This window comes from Phoenix dactylifera, chromosome 10 (assembly GCF_009389715.1).
Source record: "Phoenix dactylifera cultivar Barhee BC4 chromosome 10, palm_55x_up_171113_PBpolish2nd_filt_p, whole genome shotgun sequence".
Classification (NCBI taxonomy): domain Eukaryota; kingdom Viridiplantae; phylum Streptophyta; class Magnoliopsida; order Arecales; family Arecaceae; genus Phoenix; species Phoenix dactylifera.
Window position 1 is genome coordinate 2,233,061 of NC_052401.1, and position 23,129 is coordinate 2,256,189.

A 23,129-nucleotide genomic window follows, 5' to 3' on the forward strand; every position below is an offset into this window, starting at 1 on the left:
TAGCTTTTTGTAAAGGTAACCACGTGAATCACCGCACGAATTAGGATCTCTGAGCTGAGAACCACTCCGAGGTTTTAAAGTCTAGCTGGTAACATAGGTCCAACATCTTAGCATAGACCAATCCATGTATTAGGATATCTTGGTTTATTTGGATTCATTTTTATACTTGGATTCCATCTGCTGATTAGAAAAAGAAAAAAAAACATTGAACTTGAAGCAAATCACTCAAATTCGATGTATATATAGCCAACAATTATTAGCTTAGCAGGTTGGCACCCAGCCCTGAGCAAGAAGTGTTTCGGGTCGTACATCTAACTATCCAAACTCCAAAGGGTCAATCAAACTGGCAACGAACTAGCCAATTCTACATCATGTATGTGTAACTTTGGATCATTGGTGTCCCTGGAGAGTTAGCAAGACATTGTCTATAAAGAAATAATATTGTGCATGTGATAACTTGATATACTCGAGGGAGGCAATAAATGATAGCTCAAATATATATTTACTGCCAATCTTACCCATTTACCAAATGAATCAAAGATTCAAAACTGAACCCAATCTCTTAATTAAATAAGCACCAGTGCTTGACCTACATAATTGTTTAATAAATAGTTTGAAGTAGGTTAAATGATCTAAATAAATTATAAATAAATTATATAATTGTTTAATAGTTTAAATAGGCTAAATGGGTCATGACAGTTCTAACAATTATATAGGTCAAAAAAATAGGTGAAACAGCTCATGATCATAAATCTAGAGCTGATTCAATTAGTACAATCTACTCGAGTTAGTTCATTTCTAATCTAAACCTATTTAACACAAAACGAGATTATAAATTGCCATCCTGAGATATAATATTTTTATTTGATATTTCTCCACCCTAACTAAAAATAGAAATAATATAGAATATATATCAGTCATGTTGTTGGAAGGGCTGTTTACATGTATTCCTTGGACCATATTTTTTCTAAGTTGATGTAATTTTCAATTTTTGAAAAATCCAGTACCTCTACCAAGATTAAATAAAAATAATTTATATATGTGCAAAAATCTCTAATAAGTTGTGGTATTCATGCACGTCTACTGCCGCATTTAATCGGTGAGTACCGATCTTTTGACCTGCCGTTTTGCTAGTTGTCCGATCGTGGATGATACTCGTACGCTTATTTTATGTATATATATCCCAGGGGAGGAACGGTTCTCTCCCTGCCTCTGTTGTGTCAATCGTGTAGTATTCCTCCTTCATCCCGTCGCTAAATCTGTGGGAGAAGGCCGAGAAGCGGAAGCCATGGCGGTGGCCAATCGAAAGATCTCAGCGGCCGCTGCGAGGGCTCACACTCGAAGAAAGATCAAGTCTTCGTCCTCGTCTTCTATTCCTCTTGAAGGTGATTCCACGCCCCCCCCCCCCCCTCTCTCTCTCTCGCGTGATTTTGGTCGGCGATCGAGAAGACAGCGACTTTTTGAAATCTTTTGCCGCTGTGGGATTGATTCTCCTCTGTTTTCGGCGCAAAATGGTTTCTTTCTGCGTATCAGTAGTGATTCGTAGGCGATCTTTGTTATGTTACTGTGTTTTTATTGATTCTTCTTTGGTTTCTTTAGGTTCTTGATGGACTAATTTTGTGGAGATTCCGGGGATATTCGGGAAACCTTTTTTTTTTTCTTCTTTCTTTCTTGTATATCAGTTGGGTGCTTTCCAAAGAAAAAGGGCTGTTCTTGTTATAATATTTGTGACGTATTTTTCCTACTTTTATTTCGATTTTGGATGAATACTTTTCGTGCTAAATTTCATTATTTTGAAATCGTTATGGATTTAGGATTTAGAACGTCGTCTCTGCTGTAATCTTTATTATTTTCTAGTGAAAAAACTATTTAGAAATTTGCAAATAGGACATGACCCCAAGCTCCAAGGAGATTGTGATATTACTATTCTTCACGAAAGCAGACGATCTGAAATAAAATGATTCTGCTGTGGAAAATAATTGTTACTATTCTAGCTGAATTTTTAATTATTTTTGTTACTATTAATATGTTTATTAGTATTCTGCGTTGCCCTGGTAACATAACATCATCCATCAGAAAGATACTGATTTTGCTATTGCAAATCTTATCTTCAACTATTTCTCACCCAGTTCCGTTGTTCCCTTCTCAAAGTATTAGTTCATGTGTTTCTCATAGTTTAGATGGCTGGAATCTCCTTTTGATGGATAAAGGTAATCCAGAGGAGTGATGTGATTCAGGTTGCTTTACTTCATATATTTTTAAACAGTGGTATGAACTGACTTTCGGCGAGTATATTGATTAGGAAAGCCTTTGCCATCTCAGAATTGTTTCGTTTCCCTGCTTTCAGATGTGAGTTTCATGTTAAGTTGGCATTTTCAGGGATGCTTAAAAAATTCTCAGTGGTTTTGTTGGCGGGTTTAATTGCGTGGACATATCGAGCAATTCAGCCTCCACCTCCTAGGATCTGTGGATCTCCAAATGGCCCTCCTGTTACATCATCTAGAATTACTCTCAAGGATGGAAGGCATTTGGCCTACTTGGAGTCTGGTGTCCCAAAGGAAAAGGCCAAATACAAGATTATTTACATTCACGGCTTTGACTCTTGCAGATATGATGTTCTTCCCGTATCCCCGGTATTCATTACTTTTAATCTGTTTTCTTTGTCCTGTTATTTTGGCTAGATGTCTTTCTCTGTGGGCAGGTTTTTCTGACCCTGTAAATTTTCAGGAAGTGCTTGAAGAATTAGGGATCTATTTATTGTCATTTGACAGAGCTGGTTATGGAGAGAGTGATCCAAACCCAAAGAGGTCAGACAAAAGCACAGCTTTGGATATTGAAGAACTTGCCGATCAGTTGGAACTAGGATCCAGATTCCATGTTATTGGATTTTCTATGGGAGGAGAGATTGTCTGGACCTGTCTGAAATACATTCCACATCGGTATGATTGGATAGTTTTCCTATTTGTACAAATATGCTCTCTCTCTCTTGTTAGTCATAGACCAAACACATTGAGATCATTTTCTACCGCATTACAATTTTGAAGCCAAGAGGCGCCTAATTTTTGAAAAGTTTGATGCATTATTTTTCTAGTCAGCTACTACCTAATCGATAACTTACTACTATGTTGATAGTGGCAGTATATATATAGATATATGCCATCGCTCCACTGCTGTAATTACATGTGAGTACATATGTTATTTATTGGATTTTTGGCATGTAGAAATCCTCAATGCTGATGTACTTTGAGTTAGTAACATAGCAGTGTCAAGATACTACAAATTTACAAGGACAAGTTGGAGGTGGCAATTCAAAATTTATTTGTCCTTGCTATAAAGGTCATAACTCAGCTGAGTTGCTTTTCTTAAAAAAAGAAAACCCAGCAAAGTTCGAAGCAAAGTTGACATCAGACTTGAATATTGATAGGAGAATAGGTGATTGAGGGTCCTTTTAAGAGTAGCGAAGAGTAAAAAGTGGAAGATGTTTTATTGGTGAGTACAGCATTCTAACTTGAAAGAAGTAACCTTTAATGAAAACTACTTTGAGATCATCTATGTGTAATCATCATAAGATCGTGCCAACAAAGGATTGGGAGCTGCTGATGTTAATTGGTGAACTTTTATCAGAGAAGGTTGATGAGTGAATGTTTGGAGATATGACCATATTAGCTCAATATGAGCTGTACATGTTTTCCACTTTCTATAAGAATGTAAATCAGCCTCATACAAATTGCCCATATACTCCGACATAAGAGCTATCTTAAGGATCTCAGTTTACTTGTTTGCTCGTTCCATTTTTAAATTATGAAAGAAAGAAGCTTGTCTTTGACTGGTCTTCAGAATCTGCCTTGGATCGAACTTAGCATCCAGCATGGATAGGTGATCTCTCTTTTTAGATAATAAGTTATGCTTTGTCGAGACACTTCTCAAAAGGGCAGCCCAATGCACGATGCTCCCACCACTGTGGGGGTCCGGGGAGGGTCAGATGTTTGCAGCCTTATCCCCGCATGCAGAGTGGCTACTTCTGTGTTTCGAACCTTAATTAAGTCACAATATAGCAACCTTACTGTTGTGCCAAGGCTCAACCTCCTCTAAAATCAATAAAAGATAAGAATATGCTGGGTTATCTTTATCGTTCTAACCATTTAGCAGTATTCTATTATCTAAGCAAAACATGAATTTATTGTGGGCTTATTTAAGCTAGATGTATTCTTATTTCTTCACTCCACCTGATGCTGGTTTTTGAATGTGACAGGCTTTCTGGAGCAGCAATGCTTGCTCCTGTTTCCAATTACTGGTGGCACGGTTTTCCTCCCAATGTATCTAAAGAAGCTTACAACTGGCAACTTCCAAACGATAAATGGGCAGTTGCAGTTTCTCATTATGCCCCTTGGTTGACATACTGGTGGAACACCCAAAAGTGGTTTCCTGCTTCAAGCGTTATTGCTCATCGTATTGATATTTTCTCTACCTCAGACAGAATGCTTTTACACAAGTTCGAAAGTAGAGAGCCTTATAAGGTATGAAAATTCTGAATGGATCTTCATCTGCATCCCAAGTTGTAAGGCACAACATATAAGCAATATATTCATAGCTAACAACTACCATGCCTAGTGAAAAACAGAAAATCCATTTTTGAGAGTGTCGTCAAAAATTGGCTGATTGTACTGTGCTCATGCTATGATCTCTCTTTTTCAAACACTTTATTTCTTGTGGGAACAAAAGAAAATAACAGGTAGCAAACTGGTAGTCTTTATGTATTTTCGTTGTTTGTTTATGGGTTCTTGTTACTTAATATCACTTTTGTTAGGTGGAAATTGGATTCCTTTCATGACCTTATGCATTTTCCTTTTTGTTATCAACAATTCAACATTCATCAAATTTTGCTAGCCTTCTCTGAAATGACCTCTTGCATTATGAAATAACAACCTGTTATCTGAATATTACACAATGCATAAAACCGTATTATGACTTTGAATGATCATATGTTCAATCAGAGTCCGGGTTTTGATTGGTGGCTTGCATGTCCAAAAAAATACACTGGACGTGGAGAAGCTTTTGCTTATATTTACCGATGGCTGTTTCATTTTGAAGATGCTTTTTTTTCTTATTTCTCAAAATCTAAGAATGGACCGAGCGAGGAAAGAAATGCATGTATTCACGACGAAGATGTTCTGTTTATGTTTTTAACAAGAGTGCTGCTGTGTTTACCCAAGAATGTCCCTGGAATGTGTGTGAACTGGGTTTTCGGTGCATCATGGGGGGTTAGGGTGTTTATCTGGTGCCCAAGTGCCAATTTTGCCCATGTTTGCGGCCTTTTTGGGGACCTTTCAGGGGAAAAATATCATTTCTACGTTCATTCAAGCACATGGATTTTGTCTATTTTGCATGTAAATGGTTCTTCTTAGTGAATTTAGTGGTTCCTTATATTATGCATGTACATGATTTTCCTTTTATCTGTGATGCCATGGAAACTGTGTAAGCAAGATATTGAACCATGGATTTATTGTGTTTGAAACTGACAGGCACAGATAAGGCAACAAGGAGAATTCGAGTCTCTCCATCGTGATATGATGGTTGGCTTTGGGAGCTGGGAATTTAGCCCTTTGGATCTTGGCAATCCATTTCCAAATAATGAAGGCTCGGTTCACTTGTGGCACGGTGCCGAGGACTTAATCGTGCCGGTGTCAATGTCTCGCTTTATCTGCCAAAGGCTGCCCTGGGTTCGATACCATGAACTTCCAGAGTCTGGTCACATGTTCCCAGTAGCAGATGGCATGGCTGATGCTATTGTCAAGACTCTTGTGCTTGGAGATCAGTAGCTCTTCTTCCTTTGTTTTTCTTTTACAGCAGATAATAAGAGGTTCAGAAGTTTTTGTTCAGTTGTAACCGACTCTGTTCAAGACCTTATCTTGTACTCTGCATTTTAATCCCGCTTGTGGGAGGGGAGATAAGATCTGATTCACAGAGGGAGGAGTGGCTTTTTAAGTTCCAATTTCGCTCCTAGCAATTCAAGGACCGGCCCCGGTTTTATAACTTCAGTTGAATATTGAGGGTAGCATATATTTTTGGTGTCTAATTGCATCCGTCTCTGTGTGTGTGTGTGTGTGTTGAGAGACTCAAAACCTCTCACCTAATTGCGTAAAGGTGCACCGGTAAACCAATGCGTATTTACTATGCTGGGTTTTGATTACCGTGTTTCTCTTAGGACTTTCTGGTCAGAAGTATACTGTTTGATGGATGTGATCTAGATGGCAAGGTCGAAGCAAACGCCGTTTTGGACCCCAAAAAATTTTTAAGGACTGATCTTGTGATCGTTGACGAGGCAATTCCTTTTCCTGGCCCAGGCCCACACTCGGCCCATGGTTAAGATGGCATGGTGCGGCCCTGAAGCTGGTTCAGGATTGCAGGTCCAAGGTGGATAGATATTCTTGGGCCGGCCTGGTATGAATTAGGGCTCAGGTTGCTTTATATTGATTAATGATATGGTGTGCGCGCCTCAGGTTCTTCTTCAACCTCCGACCCAGCTTTACGTAGTTTGGTATACAGAGTCTCCCCCTTTGCCTTGGGCTGCCGTAGAACAGTTTTTCGGAGAACGCTTGTTTCTCACAGCTGATGATTACTTGCACACCAACATGTAGCCTGGAGCCTCTCCAAAGTCGTGCTCACTCATGGAATAGGTTCATTGAAGACAATTTGAAGTCTGACCATGTTAACGACCTTTTTTCCTAGCATTGGTTTATCTGCATGTCGTTATACCTGGACGAGAACTGCAATAAGATTAAAGAATTGAACAAAAAAAAGGGGGGGATAGGACAGTAGCTTTTGCATCCGCATTAGAAAGAAGCTGCAAGGCTTGTCGGCTAAACAAGAAGCTACAATACCTATTCAGAAGAATGATCTTACAACGCCATGACAAACAATAAGAGCGAGATGGTGGGACGAGGTAGCGGCAGGTAGCAGGCAGAGGCTAGTCCCTCGTTGGGGGGAAAAAAAGGAAAAAGGAAAAAACAATCAAAAGGTACCCGCCGTCTTATAGGAATTGCCAAGTTGCAGAACTGAACTTTCTTTTTCTTTTTTTGAGAAGATTCATTAGCTTCGGCACGTCATGAGCTTTGTAGTTTAGTATTTATATCCTGTTCAAAGCGAGCCTTCATTAACAATTTCCATTCACTGACCACATGCGTCCAGGAATGCTAGCTCCACTCAGCACATCGTGAGAAAATTGCAGCCAATAAGGTCTGGAACAGGTGTCCAGCACTCCATATTTGACCCATCCAGATAGCCGCCCTGTGTATTCCAACACAACTAAACCCTTTTTAACATTTTCCCTGTAAGAATCCTCTGAAAGTATTCAGACTTCAGGCTTACAGAGCGAGAAGCAACTCACCAAGGTCCGGACTCCGGAGAAGCAAGCTCCTCAGGTGCATGGTCTCTGCCTTTCAGTTCCATACCCTGAAAGCAAGATTCTAATAGTAATACCACATGAATATGGGGATATTTGTTTGTTGATTATTATTTTTTCCACTGAGATGAAAATAATTTATTGACTATGGGAATTCATCTTAGCAGCAATGCTTATGAGAGCAGCAGCAGTCCTGCTAATAGTAGTAGCAGGCTGGGCCTTCCAGGCAATCCAGCCTCCCCGTCCAAAAATTTGCGGCTCTCCAGGCGGCCCTCCGATCACCTCTCCCAGAATTCAACTCAGAGACGGCAGGCATCTGGCATACAAAGAGGTGGGAAGCACCAAGGAGAAGGCCAACTACAAAATCATCGTCGTCCACGGCTTGGATGGTTCTAAAGATTTCACTCTACCTGCATCCCAGGTTACATGGAGTAAGACTTGTAGTCTTACAGCAGAAGTTAATTTTGGACTTGGCGTCTAGGACCAGGACCGAGGCCTGATCAAGTTCATGGCTTGTGGTTTCAGGAACTGGTGGATGAGTTGGGGATATACTTTCTGTCGTATGACAGAGCAGGGTATGGGGAGAGTGACCCGAACCCAAGGCGGACGGTGAAGAGCGAAGCCATGGACATTCAGGAGCTCGCCGACCAGCTGGAGATCGGGCCAAAGTTCTACTTAATTGGAGCCTCCATGGGGGGTTATGCTGCCTGGAGCTGTCTGAACTACATACCCCACAGGCAAGACTGATCATGGTCTATGTTCCTTTAGCGCAGTCATGTTTTCAGAAAACCTGCAAAACAATTGCAGACAAGTTTATACGTTCTTCCAAATTTAGTTGAACAGTGTCACTAGAAGTTTCCAAATATCTGACAAAATAAAGAGAAGAAAAATATATTACATCTCTAAACCATTTATGTTTCTGGGGAAATTTCTCGACACTAACAGGTTAGCGGGAGCAGCCCTTGTCGTGCCCATCATCAACTACTGGTGGCCTTCATTCCCTGCCAATCTGACAAGGCAGGTCTACAAGAATATGCTGGTGCAGGACCAAAGGACACTCTGGATTGCACATCATATTCCTTCCCTGTTATACGCATGGATGACTCAAAAATGGCTCCCCACATCTGCTGTTATTGAGAGGGACCCGAGAATTTACAGTGATCAAGATAAAGAAATTCTCCAGAAGATGGCAGAGTCCAATGTGGTAACCTTCTTTTCCTTGCAAAACGACCAGACACGCTCTACTTCTCATTCTTCCATTCTCATTTATTTAACACCAATACATAAATAAAATGAAACCATGACAGCTCTCATGATACTTGCAAAAGATGGCTATCCATTAGATAACGTGAATACCACAAAGAGGTTAATTGGATCCGAGCTTTCACCAGACTCCTGATTCAAAATCATCCAACGCAAATCCAGGCCTCTTTATGCAGTTGTCGCACTGGCTTCATTTCACATAGCCAAATTACAAAATTAGTTCTACTTCAATTTTATACTTCAGCGGGGGCAAACCCCTAGCTTCTTCTAAATATTCAGGTAAACTCCTGTGAATGACTCACGATGGCGCAACTTCATTCTGTTCCAGTTCCAGGATAAGGCAAGACAACAAGGTGTTTTTGAGTCTCTTCATCGAGACCTAATAGTTGCTTACAGCAACTGGGAGTTTGACCCAATGACCATGAGCAACCCATTCCCCCATGATGAAGGCACTGTTCATATCTGGCAAGGCTATAAAGATGGGCTGATCCCAGTGGAGCTACAACGCTACGTTGCACAGAAGCTTCCTTGGATACGGTATCATGAGATTCCTGAAGGCGGGCATCTGTTTTTACTGATTGATGGTTGGAGTGACACCATCCTCAAGGCACTTCTACTTGGATAGGAGACCAGTATTATATAAAGCTTGGTGCAGACACTAGTGCCAGGTCACCCATCACTCGGATCTACGGTCGCCGCAGAAGGATAGTCCATCCAGTTTGATTTTATTTTGGAGTGATTTTATGTTATTTGGGCTTATTAAGGTATTTTGTTATTTGACAGCCTGTAGGGCCTATTTGGGTAGTTCGTTATTTTGAAGGTCTTTTGTGAGACTAGTTTCTTTTTAGGGGTCTTTTGCATTTTCTCGGTCTTATAAATATGTTGGACCGTACATCGTTTAGACTTATGCTATGAATAAAGATTTGTGATTCTCTTCTTTTAGCCTTGGTGTGAAGCCTTGAGCTAGAGCAAGATGCGAAGCCTAGTTTTCTCCCTCTCTTCTTCCTCTTCTCTCCTTCCTCTTCTCTCTTTCTCCCTCTTTTCTCCTGCTGTCCGGCATCAGTATTGGTATCAGAGCAAGGCAACAAAACCCTTTTCTTTTCTTTTTCTGGGTTGTTGTGAGCCAGGCTACGGGAAAGAAACCCCTTTCTTCCCGTGCCTTCCTGTCCCGTGGGGTTTCATCTTGCGGTGGCTCCCAAGGGGAAAGCCCATGAGACGATCCCCCCTCCACGCGCATCTGATGCCTCCAATACCGTCGCGAGGTCCCCCGCCGGGAGCACCAACCGCGTGCCCCGCGATCCGACAAAGAGGACCTCCTCGAGCCACCAGCCAACTGTGGCCGTGCCCAAGCAAGGAGGAGAGGACACGCTCGGCTCCGCCCATATTCTCGTCGCCAACCGCCACGCTCTATTGCATCCCGGCGTCACCGTCCACGGCCTGATCCCTAGTCGCTGCTCTGCCGTACCCCGCTTCCACGCATTCTCGTGCATCCTCGGTTGCCGATCTCATCCAAATCCGAGGAGAGGAGCATCGCTGCCCTCCACGCTCCATCGCCTGGCCGTTACCGCGTTCCACGTGACACGTCACCGCGGAAACAGATAACAACCTGCAACCCACCCCTCCCCCCCCCACCTCACGAAGGAGCCGGCAACCAGTAACAGGTTATCGGACTGGTTGTGCCCATTAACCCAAATCCATTCGGAAAAGAAGGAAGCGCACGTGACCCGTAAGTCACGCATGTGCCATCCCTTCATCGTTTCCCCCTTTCCCTTCTTCCTCCATGTTCTTCCTGACACCCTCGGAGGAATGATGTCCGCGCAGAGGGAGCTGGAGGACCGGTTTCAGAAGGTTGGGAACCGGCTCAACTCTCCTCTGTCCGCTATCGTTGAACTCCTCCATCTTCTTGATCAAACTGAGAGCTTTTTAGCAAGAGTAGAACAATCGCCATCTGAGTCAATGTCCAAGGCGCTTCGTCCTGCAATGAAGGCCCTGGTTGCTAAAGAGCTTTTAGGACATTCAGACGCGGATGTGAAAGTTGTCATGGCATTGTGGGTCAGTGAAATCACAAGAATAACAGCACCAGATGCGCCATATGATGATAATTTACTGAAGGAGGTATTTCAAAAGATTGTTGAAGCCTTTGAGAAATTGGACCTTGACACTGTTGCTAAGGTCCAATCATGTGTTGTGATGTTGGATTTTGAATGTGATGCTCTGATTCTTGAGATATTTCATTATTTCATGTGTACCATAAGGCCAAATCATTTAAAAAATATTTTTAATTCGATGGAGACCATTATGACACTTGTATTAGAAGAGAGTGACGATATTCCTAGAGAGCTTCTCATGTGCCTTCTAGATACTGTAAAAATTAATAACAAAGATGTGTCACCTATTGCTTGCAGACTTGGGGAGAAAGTGATGAGTAATTGCATAATGAAGCTCAAACCCTATATGAAAGGATTGGTAGATGACAGCAAACAATCTAAGAGGACTGTTTCTGATGAGGAAGACAATAAGTACCAGGAAATAGACGAAGTCCCTGAAGGCGATGATGAAAATCTTGACTTGGGCCAGGAGTGTAATCACTTACAATCAGATGTGCAGAGTAAGGATGAAGAAACTGCAAACAATTCATCAAGAATCATAAATGAAACTGAGAAGGCCCCGCAAGATTTGCCTCTTGATCCAGTAGTATCCACCATTTATCCTATTGGGAGTGTTGAAGCATCTAGTGGCTCCGGAATGCCAACTCAAAATCCAATTGCACCTACTTTAAGCTTGCCGAAGCCATCATCCATATTCCCACCAGTCTTGCCATCTCCATCTACTATTGCTACTCGGGGTGAAGTACCAGTTAAACTTCCGTTTGGTCTATTTTCTGGTCCATCTTTAATACCATCTCCTGTTCCGGCCATTCAAATAGGTTCTATTCAGATGCCAATCCATCTACATATTCAGCCTCCTGTTCCAGCTTCCTATTCTTTGAACCAGAACCCTTCAGACTGTCTACTCAAACAAGCACCTCATGACTCTTCTCAAGGCAACTTAGGAGATGGAATACCTTTTATAGATAACAAGCCTGGTCTCCCACAGAAGATTCTTGATCCTTGTCCAGAAACCTTGAATTCCAAGCAGCCGAATGCTTTGTGAGACTCTCCAAAGAAAGAAGTTCTATCACCTCTGAATCAAATAGATAGATCTTCCTGGCAAGAAAGCTAAGACAAAGAAGAAAACCAAAACAGTTGTGGAGAAATATTGGGACTGGGAGCTCACAAATGCAACCAAACCTATATGGCTTTGCAACCCTAAAGATGTCACTAATGAGGAGTACAATGAGTTCTACAAGAAGGCTTTTGATGAGTACTTGGATCCTTTGGCCTCATCACACTTCACCACTAAGGGTCAAGTGGAATTCAGATCTATTCTTTTTGTGCCTGCTACAAGAAAGAGCACCTACTTTAAAGATGGAGGCATCCAGCGCTTCTTGATTTGTTGGCGAGGACGACCAGATTCCGACTCCACTTGGATCATGCGCGAGGAGCGGCAGCAGAGTGACCCGGACTTCTTGGGGTACTACCAGAGCTGCACCGAGCCGCGCTCGTCGAGGTCGACTTCTTCCCACCCAGGAGGAGCCGGTGCGGACACCAGTGCCAGGTCACCTATCACTCGGATCTACGGTCACCGCAGAAGGATGGTCCAGCCAGTTTGATTTTATTTTGGAGTGATTTTATGTTATTTGGGCTTATTAGGGTATTTTGTTATTTGACGGCCTGTAAGGCTTATTTTGGTATTTCGTTATTTTAAGGGTCTTTTGTGAGACTAGTTTCTTTTTACGGGTCTTTTGCATTTTCTGAGTTTTATAAATATGTTGGACCGTACATCGTTTAGGGTTATGCTATGAATAAAGTTTTGTGATTCTCTTCTTTTAGCCTTGGTGTGAAGCCTTGAGCTAGGGCTAAGTGCGAAGCTTAGTTCTCTCCCTCTCTTCTTCCTCTTGTCTCCTTCCTCTTCTCTCTTTCACCCTCTTTTCCCCTGCTGTCCGACATCAAAGCTACTTCAGCTGCAGCATCATTTTGCTACTGAACATTATATATCTCTAAGAACAGCAAGTTTGCATTCTTCATTTTTTTGAATAGTTCACACTTGAGCAATAAATAAGCAGTCCTTGGGCACCTTGATAATATGTAGGAATGGTTCTCTTGGATTTGAGTAGTTGAGTAGTACTGCCTATATAATTGAGTTTACTGTATACAGCATGTAAAACACTATTGACGAAGTAGCCTCCATTCTGAGATCCCTGGTTTTTAGTCTCATTTTAATGATGACATGTAAGGCGGTTTCTCATGTTGTTTTCAAAAACATAAAATAATAAAATAAAATAAAGATAATGATATGTGTCGTGTTTTTTTATTTAATAATATTGGAACTGTCCATATACATGCTTACATACATCATCCAAAAAAATCACAATATTTATTAAACAAAAAAAGGATTTCCATTTATCCACTCTTGGATTCTCTATTTATCATTATTTTAAATGTAAATACTAACTTCCATTCATGTAATCAATGTGTCTATAAGAAGAGTTCATATGAAAAAATAAATTCAAGCATATAAAGAATATGTCAAGAAACAATAAGGGCATGAAAAGATGCAGTTACGAAGCTGCAAATATGCATCCACAGCCAGAGTAAATCTCAACCAGGGTTGCTAGACTGATTGGATAAATTGCATTAGAACCATTTTAATTAACTCTTCGGACATCATGTGAGAAATCAATTGCATTCACACCCTTCCTAATTTTCTATTTCCCCTCTCCTTACTTATTGAACCTTTTCTTTCTTAGAAGACATCATTGTGGGTCAGCCTAACATTTTCATTTTAAATTTGTAATCAAACAATATAACTGAAAAAAGTAAAGGAATTTGACATCATAAGTATTATAATCAGCATGATATATATATATATATATAGACAAATCAAGAAATAAGAAAATATAATTGTAGACAATTTTCATAATAGCCACAGACATAAATGAATGCCCATCATGATAGCTTATTACACAACAAGCTAGGAGAGTACAGCATGCCAAGAATAAATTACTCTCCAAATACAATATAAGTAGAGAAATAATTTTTTTTAATCGGAATGACAAGGGAAAAAAAATTAAACATTATCCACTTTTTTGGTTATGTGATATACATTATAATTCTCTGGTTACTTGACACATGATGGAAACACTGGCTAATTCCAGTGTATAGATTAGTCCACCATATCAGCTCATGAAAACATATGGTGAAATTCATAATGAAGTCTGAGTTAAGTAGTTGTCCTGTTAGATAAAACAGAACAAACCACAACAAACTTGAGAATAAGAAATTAAAATCTGCATTAAGAAAATGTAACAAACAGGAAAGCAACAAAGGTGCAACCGTAGGCTGCATTTAAATTGCAAAAAAAATGGAACTACAGGCAAATTTGACTGTAATTTCAGTTACAACTCAAGTACTCTAACTTACAATTGGAATTGGAAACCACCTCTTGTAGAACCTGTTCTCCAATCCCTCACCATTCTCAAATCCATAAAATTTGCCAGTATATAATGTTATTATACTATTTTCGCAAAAATATTTTAAATATATAGATTTATTTGTATAATAATGTATAATTATTCAATATTAAATATATTTTATAAAATTCGATTATTATAATATTTATTATATTGTTATAATCATTTAGTAGTCTAATTATTATTATTATTATTTCTATTATGATAATATACCTATTTAATTGCTATTATTGTAGCATGACGATTTTATTGTAATCTATATGTGATGTGAGACTAATAATCATAGTTATATTATTTATTAATTATCATAATATATAATGCCTTGGTCTCCTTCCTATATGTTTCATCCATAATATTTTTGCCCCAGTGGGTCTTTCTCTCTGGAACCTTGGGTTACTAATTGGTGAAATACTTGGAAATCCGAAACCTTTTTGAATGATATTCAAGAGAAAAACATACTAAAAAAATTCATAGAGGAAGAACTATTCCTCTCGGATGAAACGATAAAGAATACTCGGAGATGCATATACAAAAAAATTCATATAGGAATACACAAGGAAATGACACTACAAGTCAAAACACAATGAATATCATCTCCATATCATTTTTGATTTCTCGATAAATATAATTTGTTTCGCCAATTATATTTATGATTATAATAATGTATATAATTATTATAGTATCGAGTAATCTTGTAGTGATATAGTTACTACAATTAGTAATTATTATGATAATCCAGTATAATTTAATAATATTATATTTATTATTCCATTATAATTACAAAAATAATATGATAATTATTAGCATATAACAAACAATGTAGTTTACCATTTTCAAGGGGTAACCTCACAAGATCATTTGTTGCATTATCATACCTATCGGATAAGCAAATAATCAAAAAGCTGTATTTGTTATCTTCAATATAGACAATTAAATAGAAAAAATTTTTGTTCATCTCGATCTTTATAGTGGTCTGCTCCCGACAACTCTTAAGCAGGGGTTTGAATTTTTTTCTCCAGCCTCCAACAAACCCCCATAGTCCAAGCTTATTTAATTGCATCTAGCCTTGGCTAGATAGGGTTATCCGTATGTTACATGGTAAAAGTTTGACTTGCAACTAATATTAACAATTAAAGACCAACCTAAATGCTGGAGTTCAGGAAAATGACAAGCAATGCAGCATGGTGATTCTACAACCAAATAGAGAATCAAATTGTTCTAAGAGGTTGATCAATTTTGTGATTTTGTAGTCAGATAAAAAATTAGAAGGCTTTTGCTACTGTGGGGTTTGGGAAGGATCAAATATATGCAGTCTTGCCCTTGCATGTGAAAAAGTTGTTCTCATGTTTCTATCCATAACTTCCAAGTCACAGTGGAGCAACCTTATTGGTGTGCTAAGGCTCACCTCATAGCTAAAGAATCAACTGGTTCTCAAAAATTGCGATGGAGGTTGTTGGTTGAGATGAAACAAAGAGAAGAGAACAGCGGACAGCCAGAAACTCGAGTGATCCTTTCCTTTTAAGTGTTTCTCTATAATATCTTGCAATACAGACAAATTCAACACCCACTACATGAATAAGTTGTCAGAAACCAACAATCAACAAATAGCTAGAAACTTTCTTGAGATCTTTAAGATAGGCAAACTCTGTCTAATCAAGCTAAAGAGTTTTCTTCACATGTTTAGCAACCAAAAAAACCTGAATTATGCTTGATCTCTCAACCAAGGGCAATAATCTATGCCTTAAGCCTTCCACATGACTTAGCCATTTTCATGTGCGGTTTGGAAGTGACCATGCCCAAATTTTGGAAGATGTGTCAGTGACTTGAGCTTGATCTCCTACGTAGCCACTACAATATTTGCTTTGGAACTACTAACTTCGGATTAAATCCTTCTTTAGGTCAACACAACAGCCTCTGATTAACATGTAGTTATTCTTCACTGCATGATAATATGGGAAGACCCAACTAGCATTATATTCTCAGTTCTACAAACAGGCATATCACATAAGTTGATCAAAGGGGTAAGTTAGACATGCAATCACCATTTACAGAAATTACACTGAATGAAGTAAATATATTCCTGGTCAAATATCTATGCATCTCTTTATGGCATTAATGCCCAAACTGTTAAATGATTCAGAATGTTTTACAATAAATAGGGTCCAAGGCAACTAGAATTTCGTGAGAAAGAGTGGTAAGATGAATGTGTGGCAATATGGTGGGAGGCACAAAAGTTTTGTTGATTGATGAGAAAAGTAATGGAGACGTACAAATAATAATTTGAAAAGAGGAGACTGCATTTGCTGCATGGTTGTGCTCTGTTCTTCCATGTTCTGTTACCACAGATTTAATCCAACCAGATGTATGATCCAAGTGACAGACCAAGAATATAAAGTGTATATGCAAGTGGCTATTTTACAGAGTCTGAATGGGGGAAAAAATGCTAAGACAAATCAGTATTATAACTTCCTAGTGGCCATGTGGAGAAAATTGGACAAAAGCGGTTTGTGACTAAAACAAAAGAAAAAAAAGCACTCTGAAATTCAGGATTCAAGAAAAAGTATATTGACACACTCTTCCTGATCATATTTTCTTGTCGCAAATCTGCTACATTGAAAGTTCCTGCAACAAAGCTGCTTGCATTTGTCTCACATGCATGAGAAAATAGGAGAATTTCTTGACTGTAGGAAAGAATATGATAAGGAGTACTAAGTGACTTGTCTTTAGGTGCTTATACATTAATGGATGAACATTAGGTCTAGTTTACAATGCTCACAAAGTTTACTTCCTGGTGCCTTTGTATACATGTGAATAATGTGAACAGATACATGAAGACCAATGTATAGAACGTCTAACCTGTAAAAATAAGTAATAGCTGCATGAGACTTCTCTCCTGCCTCTCCGAGCTTGTAAATCTCTCTGTTCATTTCTCTGCTTTGGTGGTAGCAGTTCTGCCCAGACCTAAAAACCTAAGCCGGACACTGAGCACCAACCATGCCAAATGCATCAGATCAAATTAATATACCTTTCTGACAGACTCTTGCAGCGCGGAGTTATAAAGTAATTGCATGCTACAAGAGATAATAGATCATTTCGCACATGTTTTTTTGGCGGGTCATTGCAATGGCTTTCACATATATACAAGGCTTTGACAGGGCATAAGCAAAGCTCGTAGTCATTTCTTCAAATTATGATACTACCTTTTGCCTTCCAATTCTGAAGGCCATTGTTTTCAATTCTCGTGAATGTTATTTATACATGCCCAATTTATAATGTTGGTCGATTTCATTTTAACAAGCACTTGTAGATCTTATAAGCCAATGGCTACAGTATTGAGCCTGTGAAATACAGTTACTTGCATCTATCATGGACGGTATATCAGAGTAAGTGCAGAAACATTGATTGTTTCATAACAAAGGCACAACACTTAATTACATAATTATCATAAGTGTGAAAAGTAAAATAATGCACAGAGACAATTAGAAGAGTGGGAACCTATAAAATACATAAATTTGCAGAAAAGAAGATATTGTGTCATATTTTATTCAATAAACATGCAGAAGTCTTTATATAACTTAGACCCAAGAAGCTTTTCTCTTTAGATTGAAGGACCAGTTAATTTGCCTGGGCAGGCAGAATTAATCTTGTTCGCTGGCATGTGTTTTTTCTCACAGTACTCACAGTACTTCGTTTCATGGATACAGAATGGACATTATTGTTTATTTTGTATTTTGCCTGGTTCTCTGGACTGGATCACTTTTGACATTTTTTTGGTAGAGTTTTGGAAGCCAAACTTTACCTTTCTCCACTGTAACCATTAAGATCAATTGAAAATATTCTAAATGTCTTTCAACACAGATGTCAGACATATAAGGAACCAAGGTCAATAAGCAACAAGAATATGTGCAACTTAACTAACCCAATAACAGATTAAAATATATGCATCGGATTAAAATAGAATTTTCTTTTATGCACAAATATTGGATCAAAATGACTCATGTAGGAACAAATGGAGGAAAAGGTTCATGTGGCCAACCCCAATTAGTTCGGGGATTAAGGCTTAATTGAGTTATTGATCAAAAAATTCAGATTACAACAATGTAGATACATCTCATAGGAGCATGTTATGATAGAAATGAATGAAAACAAATAGACGACAATGAGATCCAGAGCACTTTATGTGGTTTAAAGAATAAAATAGAGTTACAATTTCACATATCAGCATACCTGTTGCAGCAATGACTGATTGTGATACATGAATGTTATTCCATCTTATACAATGTTTGGTAGGATAGCACCAAATATCACTGCAGCTGGATAACTCATATCAAAAACAATCACCAGCGCTGCCAAATTGCAACATATCAAAGGAAGAGGAGGTGAATGTGACACAATGCTGGTATTTGATCAAGTCATTCCAAAAACTGCAGCAGTCAATACCCTCAGATCCTTTCACACTACTGAGCTTCTCATATCTCAGCTATATTGTTTTTGGAGAAGCAAAACACAAGTGCTGCACAAATTTCAACAGGCCAGAGTGAGAGCTTGAGAAAAGAGAGAGAGAGAGGGAGGGAGGGTGGGAGAGAGAGAGAGCGACAGAGATGCAAATGATTACTTCTTTGTCCGGCCCAAGACTAACTGGAATACCCTTGAGTTATTCAAACTAACCGCCCAGAACTTCGTTCTCTAAGTAACAAACTGTATGATGCTTGTAGTCTTCACCAAATCCCTTAAACAAAACACCATGGGTACAAGAATCAGGATGAATGCCTTTCTCGTGCATCTCACCATACAACCTCAGTGCTTCATTCCAGTTACCTAAATTGCAATTCTCGTTTATGAGTAAAGTGTACGTATACTTATTGGGAGACAATCCTTTTTCCTGCATCTCATGGAAGTGCTCGTATGCCAATTCGATCTTGTGCCTTCTGCATAGCCCATTAATAAGAGCGTTGAATGTTATCTCATTAGGTGATACATCCTCCTCCAGCATCTTCGAAAAAAAAGTATATGCTGCCTCAAGACTTCCTCTATTGGCATGGGCATGAATCAAAACAGTATAGGTCACAACCGATGGAGATAAACTACTACTAATCATGCTATCAAATAAATCCTTTGCTTCTCTAAAACGACCTTTCTCACAATGAGCATGAATTAAGCAAGTATAGGTCACGCAATCAGGATGAAAACCATCATTGACCATCTTCCGCCACAATCGATATGCTTCTCTCAGATTTCCTGTCTTGCAAAGACCATCAATTAGAACATTGTAAGTGACAGTATCAGGTGAGATACCTCTTGTTATCATCTCCTCTCGCAATTGGAAAGCTTGAGACGTAGCACCAAGTCTCAATTCTCCAACTATCCTTGCCGTGTAGGCATAACAATCTGCCTTCAAGCCATTACTCAACATCTCATTAAAAAACCCTTTTGCCATGGCAAGATTTCCCATCTTGCAAGACCCGTTTACAAGAATAGTATAGGTATAAACATCAGGCCGAAGCCCACATTCAATCATATCCTCTTTAAACTTCTGAGCCTCCTCCAAGGCTCCTGATCGACAATGACCATCTATAAGAATATTATATGTCCTGGCAGTCGGAAGGATGCGGGCATCTCTCAAATGTTCAAACAAGTGAAGAGCCTCCTTTACATTCCCCACTCGACAATACCCATAAATCAATGAGTTGTAAGAAACCACGTCCTGCACCAAATTGATCTTCTCCATCTCAAAGAACTTCTCTCGAGCCTCATCCATCCGCCCACTTCTACACAGTCCATAGATTAAAGTATTGTAAGTCGCCACCGTCGGTGTCACACCTCTCCCTGCCATCTCATCCTTAACACCCAAAGCTTCATCTATGCAACCTCTGCGAAGCAAAGCATTAATCAGAGGATTGTAAGTAAACGCTGAAGCCTTTCCCGAACTCCTCATTTTGTCGAGCAGCTTCTCTGCCTTATCCAGTTCCCCCTTCTTTGATAACCCATTGATGACGACATTATAGGTGACGTCATTAGGCAAGAACCCAGTGCCCTTCATCTCCATCTCTCCCAAGAGCTTGAGGGCCTCTTCGGCCTTCCCTTCCTTACAGTAAGAATCCAGCATCGTATTGTAAGTTACAATCGTCGGCCGGATGCCGACCTTAAGCATCTCTCTATAGACTGCTCTCACATCCATCCACTGGTCCTTGTCTCTGAGAATCCTCAGCACTCTATTGCAGTTCTTGACGTCGGGGAGGAATCCGTGGGCGACCATCTTGTAGAAGGTGGAGAGGGCGCCCTCCACCATCGAACACTTGGTGTACATCCAGAGGAGGAGGTCGAGGAGCTTGGCGGTGACGGCGTCGGAGCCAGCGTAGCCATCAATAAGGAGGTCGACGACGCGGTGGAGGAGGCGGAGGCGGAAAGCACGGTGGGCGACGGAATACGCGGCGCGCATGAGGCCGCCATCGGCGAGGATCTCGAGAACGGCGAGGAAGGCGATATCGGAGTGGTCGAATCCTGGCTGACGCTCGGCCCAGCGGAAGAAGCGGAGGGCGAGGCGGGGGCGGCGGCGGACGGAGTCGAGCGCGGAGAGGAAGAGGTCGCGGTCGGCGATGAGGGGTTTGAGGGAGTCCGGGGCAACGAAGTCGCGGGTGAAGGCGAGAGGGTTGGAGTCGAGGATGTCGGAGAGGAGGGTTTCGAGGGACGGGGGTTGGGGGTTTGGGGATCGAGTTGGGAGTAGGGTTTGGAGGAGAGGAGGAGGTGGAGGAGCTTGGCCGCGGCGGCGGAGATGGCCGGAGCTACGGTCCTTGAGGCCGTGACCGAGGAGGAGGAGGAGGAGAAGCAGAGCATTGAGGTTTGGTTTCGGGGCTTATAACTTCCTTCGTGTCCTCCTCCCCATTAGAAATGGGGAGAAGACGAGAGGGAGTTTGGAATTCGAAGCTTAATGCATAAGACTGCTACAGAGGAGAATTGGTATCGGCGGTTCGGAGGAATGGAGAAGAGACTGAGATTGTCACACCCTCCGATCACCGCGTTCTTACAAGAACAGTAGTTGGGCTCGGCCCATATTTAGTTTCGATGACTGGCCCATAGGCCCGTTGCCCAGATTTACTTTTATCAGGAATTCAGGATATAAATGAATTGGCATGGGTAAAAGATTCAACCTGGTTGGATCATAGGAAAAAAGTTTTTATGTGAATCAGGTGGAGTAACATTGTAATTGTGGGGTTAGATTTTTCTTTTTTTAAGAGTGGTCACCTTCTTTTCGTCTTAATTATGGTGATATCTTAGCTTATAATCGGCGTTGTGTTTTCTCCTTTTTTTTTTTAACTAATTTTATAGTACATAACACACTTGATATAAGACATACTGTGTTATGTTTAATTAAAGAATACAAGAAAATAAAATTGTTTTATATGCACTTCATATATTTCCAAAGAAAAAAATCAGTTAGATTAGTTCCTAGAAAAAAAATTTTAAGGTTCCGAGAAAATAGAGAAAAGTAATACATGTGAATAAGAGATACAATAATATTTCTAGAGTATTTTTCTTTTGGGTTTGTCTTAAGGTATTTTCTTGATATTTGTTGTAACTTAATCTTTTTAGGCAAATCTTTTACTACTCCCTAATTTTTTAATCAAAATTAAATTTTCTTATTTTAAACTGTGTATATATGAATTTTTTTCTCCTCTCTCTTGAGTTATTTCTTTAAGTTCGTCTTTGTTTATAGCTACTACATTGTTTTATTGTTTAATTTGGTGCATGCATGTTGTCTTACTGCTGGTTTTGCTTTGTCAAGATTTATTTTATGATTTCAAGATTGTAATATGCGCTTTAAGCATTCTTCAATAATATTATGCTTATATTAGACGAATTATCTGATAGAAACGAAATCTATGGTGAATAATTATAAATCTATGAATTTCAAGTGCTATGAGTATTTCTGAAAGAAGACATTATACAATATACAACAACAAGAATAAATAAATGATTGGCTAACATAATATGAGTATATTTTTTATATATCCAATCGATATAATTATGTATTCTCTTAATATTAGTATAATAAATTTTATATTTGTCATATTTCTATTATATAATATCAAATTTTAACTAACTATTGAAATATGCGATAAATAATATAATATATAATAAATTATATTTTATATTATTAATTCTTATATACATGCCATAATATCGGGAATGTAGATTGAACATTGCAAGATAAAATACGTTACGGGATAGTTGGATCATATCAAGTCATAGAGGTAAGAGGTGTAAATGAGACAAACAGCTTGCCAGTAGCTCAAGCTCAAATCGACTTGGCTCAACCCAGCTATTACCAAGCTCAATCAGCTCGAATAGTTTTTCTAATTGAAGTCGAGCAGAAAAATACTCGACTCGAAAGTTAGCAAACCTAGTCGCATATATATATATATAATAATATTATATCTTATTTATAATAAATATAAATATTACATTATATTTTGTTTTAATTATATTTTTTAATTATAATCAAGGTTTAAATTCGAGCTCGAGTATGACCCGTCGGATATTCAAGCCGAGACGAGATTCGAGCTTGAGTACTCTAAATTGAATCGAGCTCGAACAGCTGGATGAATGGATGGATGCAGACCAAATCATGACATGAGATGGATGCCCCTAAAGTAATTATCATGACACGAGCTCGAGTATTTTAAACCACGGACATTTTCCTCGCAGACGAAATCATGACATGAGATGGATGCCCCCTCAACGTAGGACGAGCTCGTGGCCAACACACTCAACAACAAAACAAGACACATCGATGCCGTGGGCACCATGGGACGAACAAAAAGCAAAGGGCTCCATTTCCCCCCGTCGTTTACGGCGCCCGAACCGGCGTGGTATCATGGGAGAAACCACGCA

At 39.6% G+C, this 23,129-nt stretch overlaps 3 protein-coding genes across 6 annotated transcripts; 2 read left to right on the top strand and 1 right to left on the bottom strand.

Moving 5' to 3' along the window:
* Window positions 1–1,121: 1,121 nt before the first annotated feature.
* Window positions 1,122–9,607, top strand: LOC103703084. The gene is made up of 9 exons (XM_008785784.3): window positions 1,122–1,385; window positions 2,380–2,633; window positions 2,728–2,939; window positions 4,253–4,517; window positions 5,523–5,748; window positions 7,669–7,823; window positions 7,928–8,139; window positions 8,348–8,606; window positions 8,994–9,607. Exons 1-9 carry the CDS (start codon window positions 1,289–1,291, stop codon window positions 9,288–9,290), a joined length of 1,977 nt encoding a protein of 658 aa, XP_008784006.2. The 5' UTR covers window positions 1,122–1,288; the 3' UTR covers window positions 9,291–9,607.
* LOC103703086 (pentatricopeptide repeat-containing protein At1g22960, mitochondrial) lies at window positions 5,830–21,229 on the bottom strand. 4 transcript variants are annotated; one of them, XR_603397.4, is made up of 5 exons: window positions 18,853–21,229; window positions 18,465–18,750; window positions 17,094–17,218; window positions 7,388–8,192; window positions 5,830–7,287 (listed from the first exon to the last, which is right to left on the bottom strand). XR_603397.4 is itself a non-coding variant. In XM_008785786.4 (2 exons), exon 1 carries the CDS (start codon window positions 20,674–20,676, stop codon window positions 18,901–18,903), a length of 1,776 nt encoding a protein of 591 aa, XP_008784008.3. In that variant the 5' UTR covers window positions 20,677–21,229; the 3' UTR covers window positions 18,306–18,750; window positions 18,853–18,900. The 4 variants fall into 4 exon arrangements, 1 of the variants encoding a protein (XP_008784008.3); XR_003384874.2 differs by lacking the exon at window positions 17,094–17,218; XR_001879216.3 differs by lacking the exons at window positions 5,830–7,287; window positions 7,388–8,192 and having other exon boundaries at window positions 16,915–17,218.
* On the top strand, window positions 9,980–14,363 carry LOC113462467 (sister chromatid cohesion protein PDS5 homolog B-B-like). Its single transcript, XM_026802981.2, has one exon. It carries the CDS (start codon window positions 10,403–10,405, stop codon window positions 11,816–11,818), a length of 1,416 nt encoding a protein of 471 aa, XP_026658782.1. The 5' UTR covers window positions 9,980–10,402; the 3' UTR covers window positions 11,819–14,363.
* Window positions 21,230–23,129: the final 1,900 nt, after the last annotated feature.

Bases quoted from the DNA above. Each gene is read 5' to 3' on its own strand.
- LOC103703086 (XM_008785786.4), bottom strand. From the start codon at position 20,676: ATGCGCGCCGCGTATTCCGTCGCCCACCGTGCTTTCCGCCTCCGCCTC.
- LOC103703084 (XM_008785784.3), top strand. From the start codon at position 1,289: ATGGCGGTGGCCAATCGAAAGATCTCAGCGGCCGCTGCGAGGGCTCAC. The intron at 2,940-4,252 runs GTATGATTGGAT...TGAATGTGACAG, and splicing joins CTGAAATACATTCCACATCG to GCTTTCTGGAGCAGCAATGC. The intron at 8,140-8,347 runs GCAAGACTGATC...CGACACTAACAG, and splicing joins CTGAACTACATACCCCACAG to GTTAGCGGGAGCAGCCCTTG.
- LOC113462467 (XM_026802981.2), top strand. From the start codon at position 10,403: ATGTGCCATCCCTTCATCGTTTCCCCCTTTCCCTTCTTCCTCCATGTT.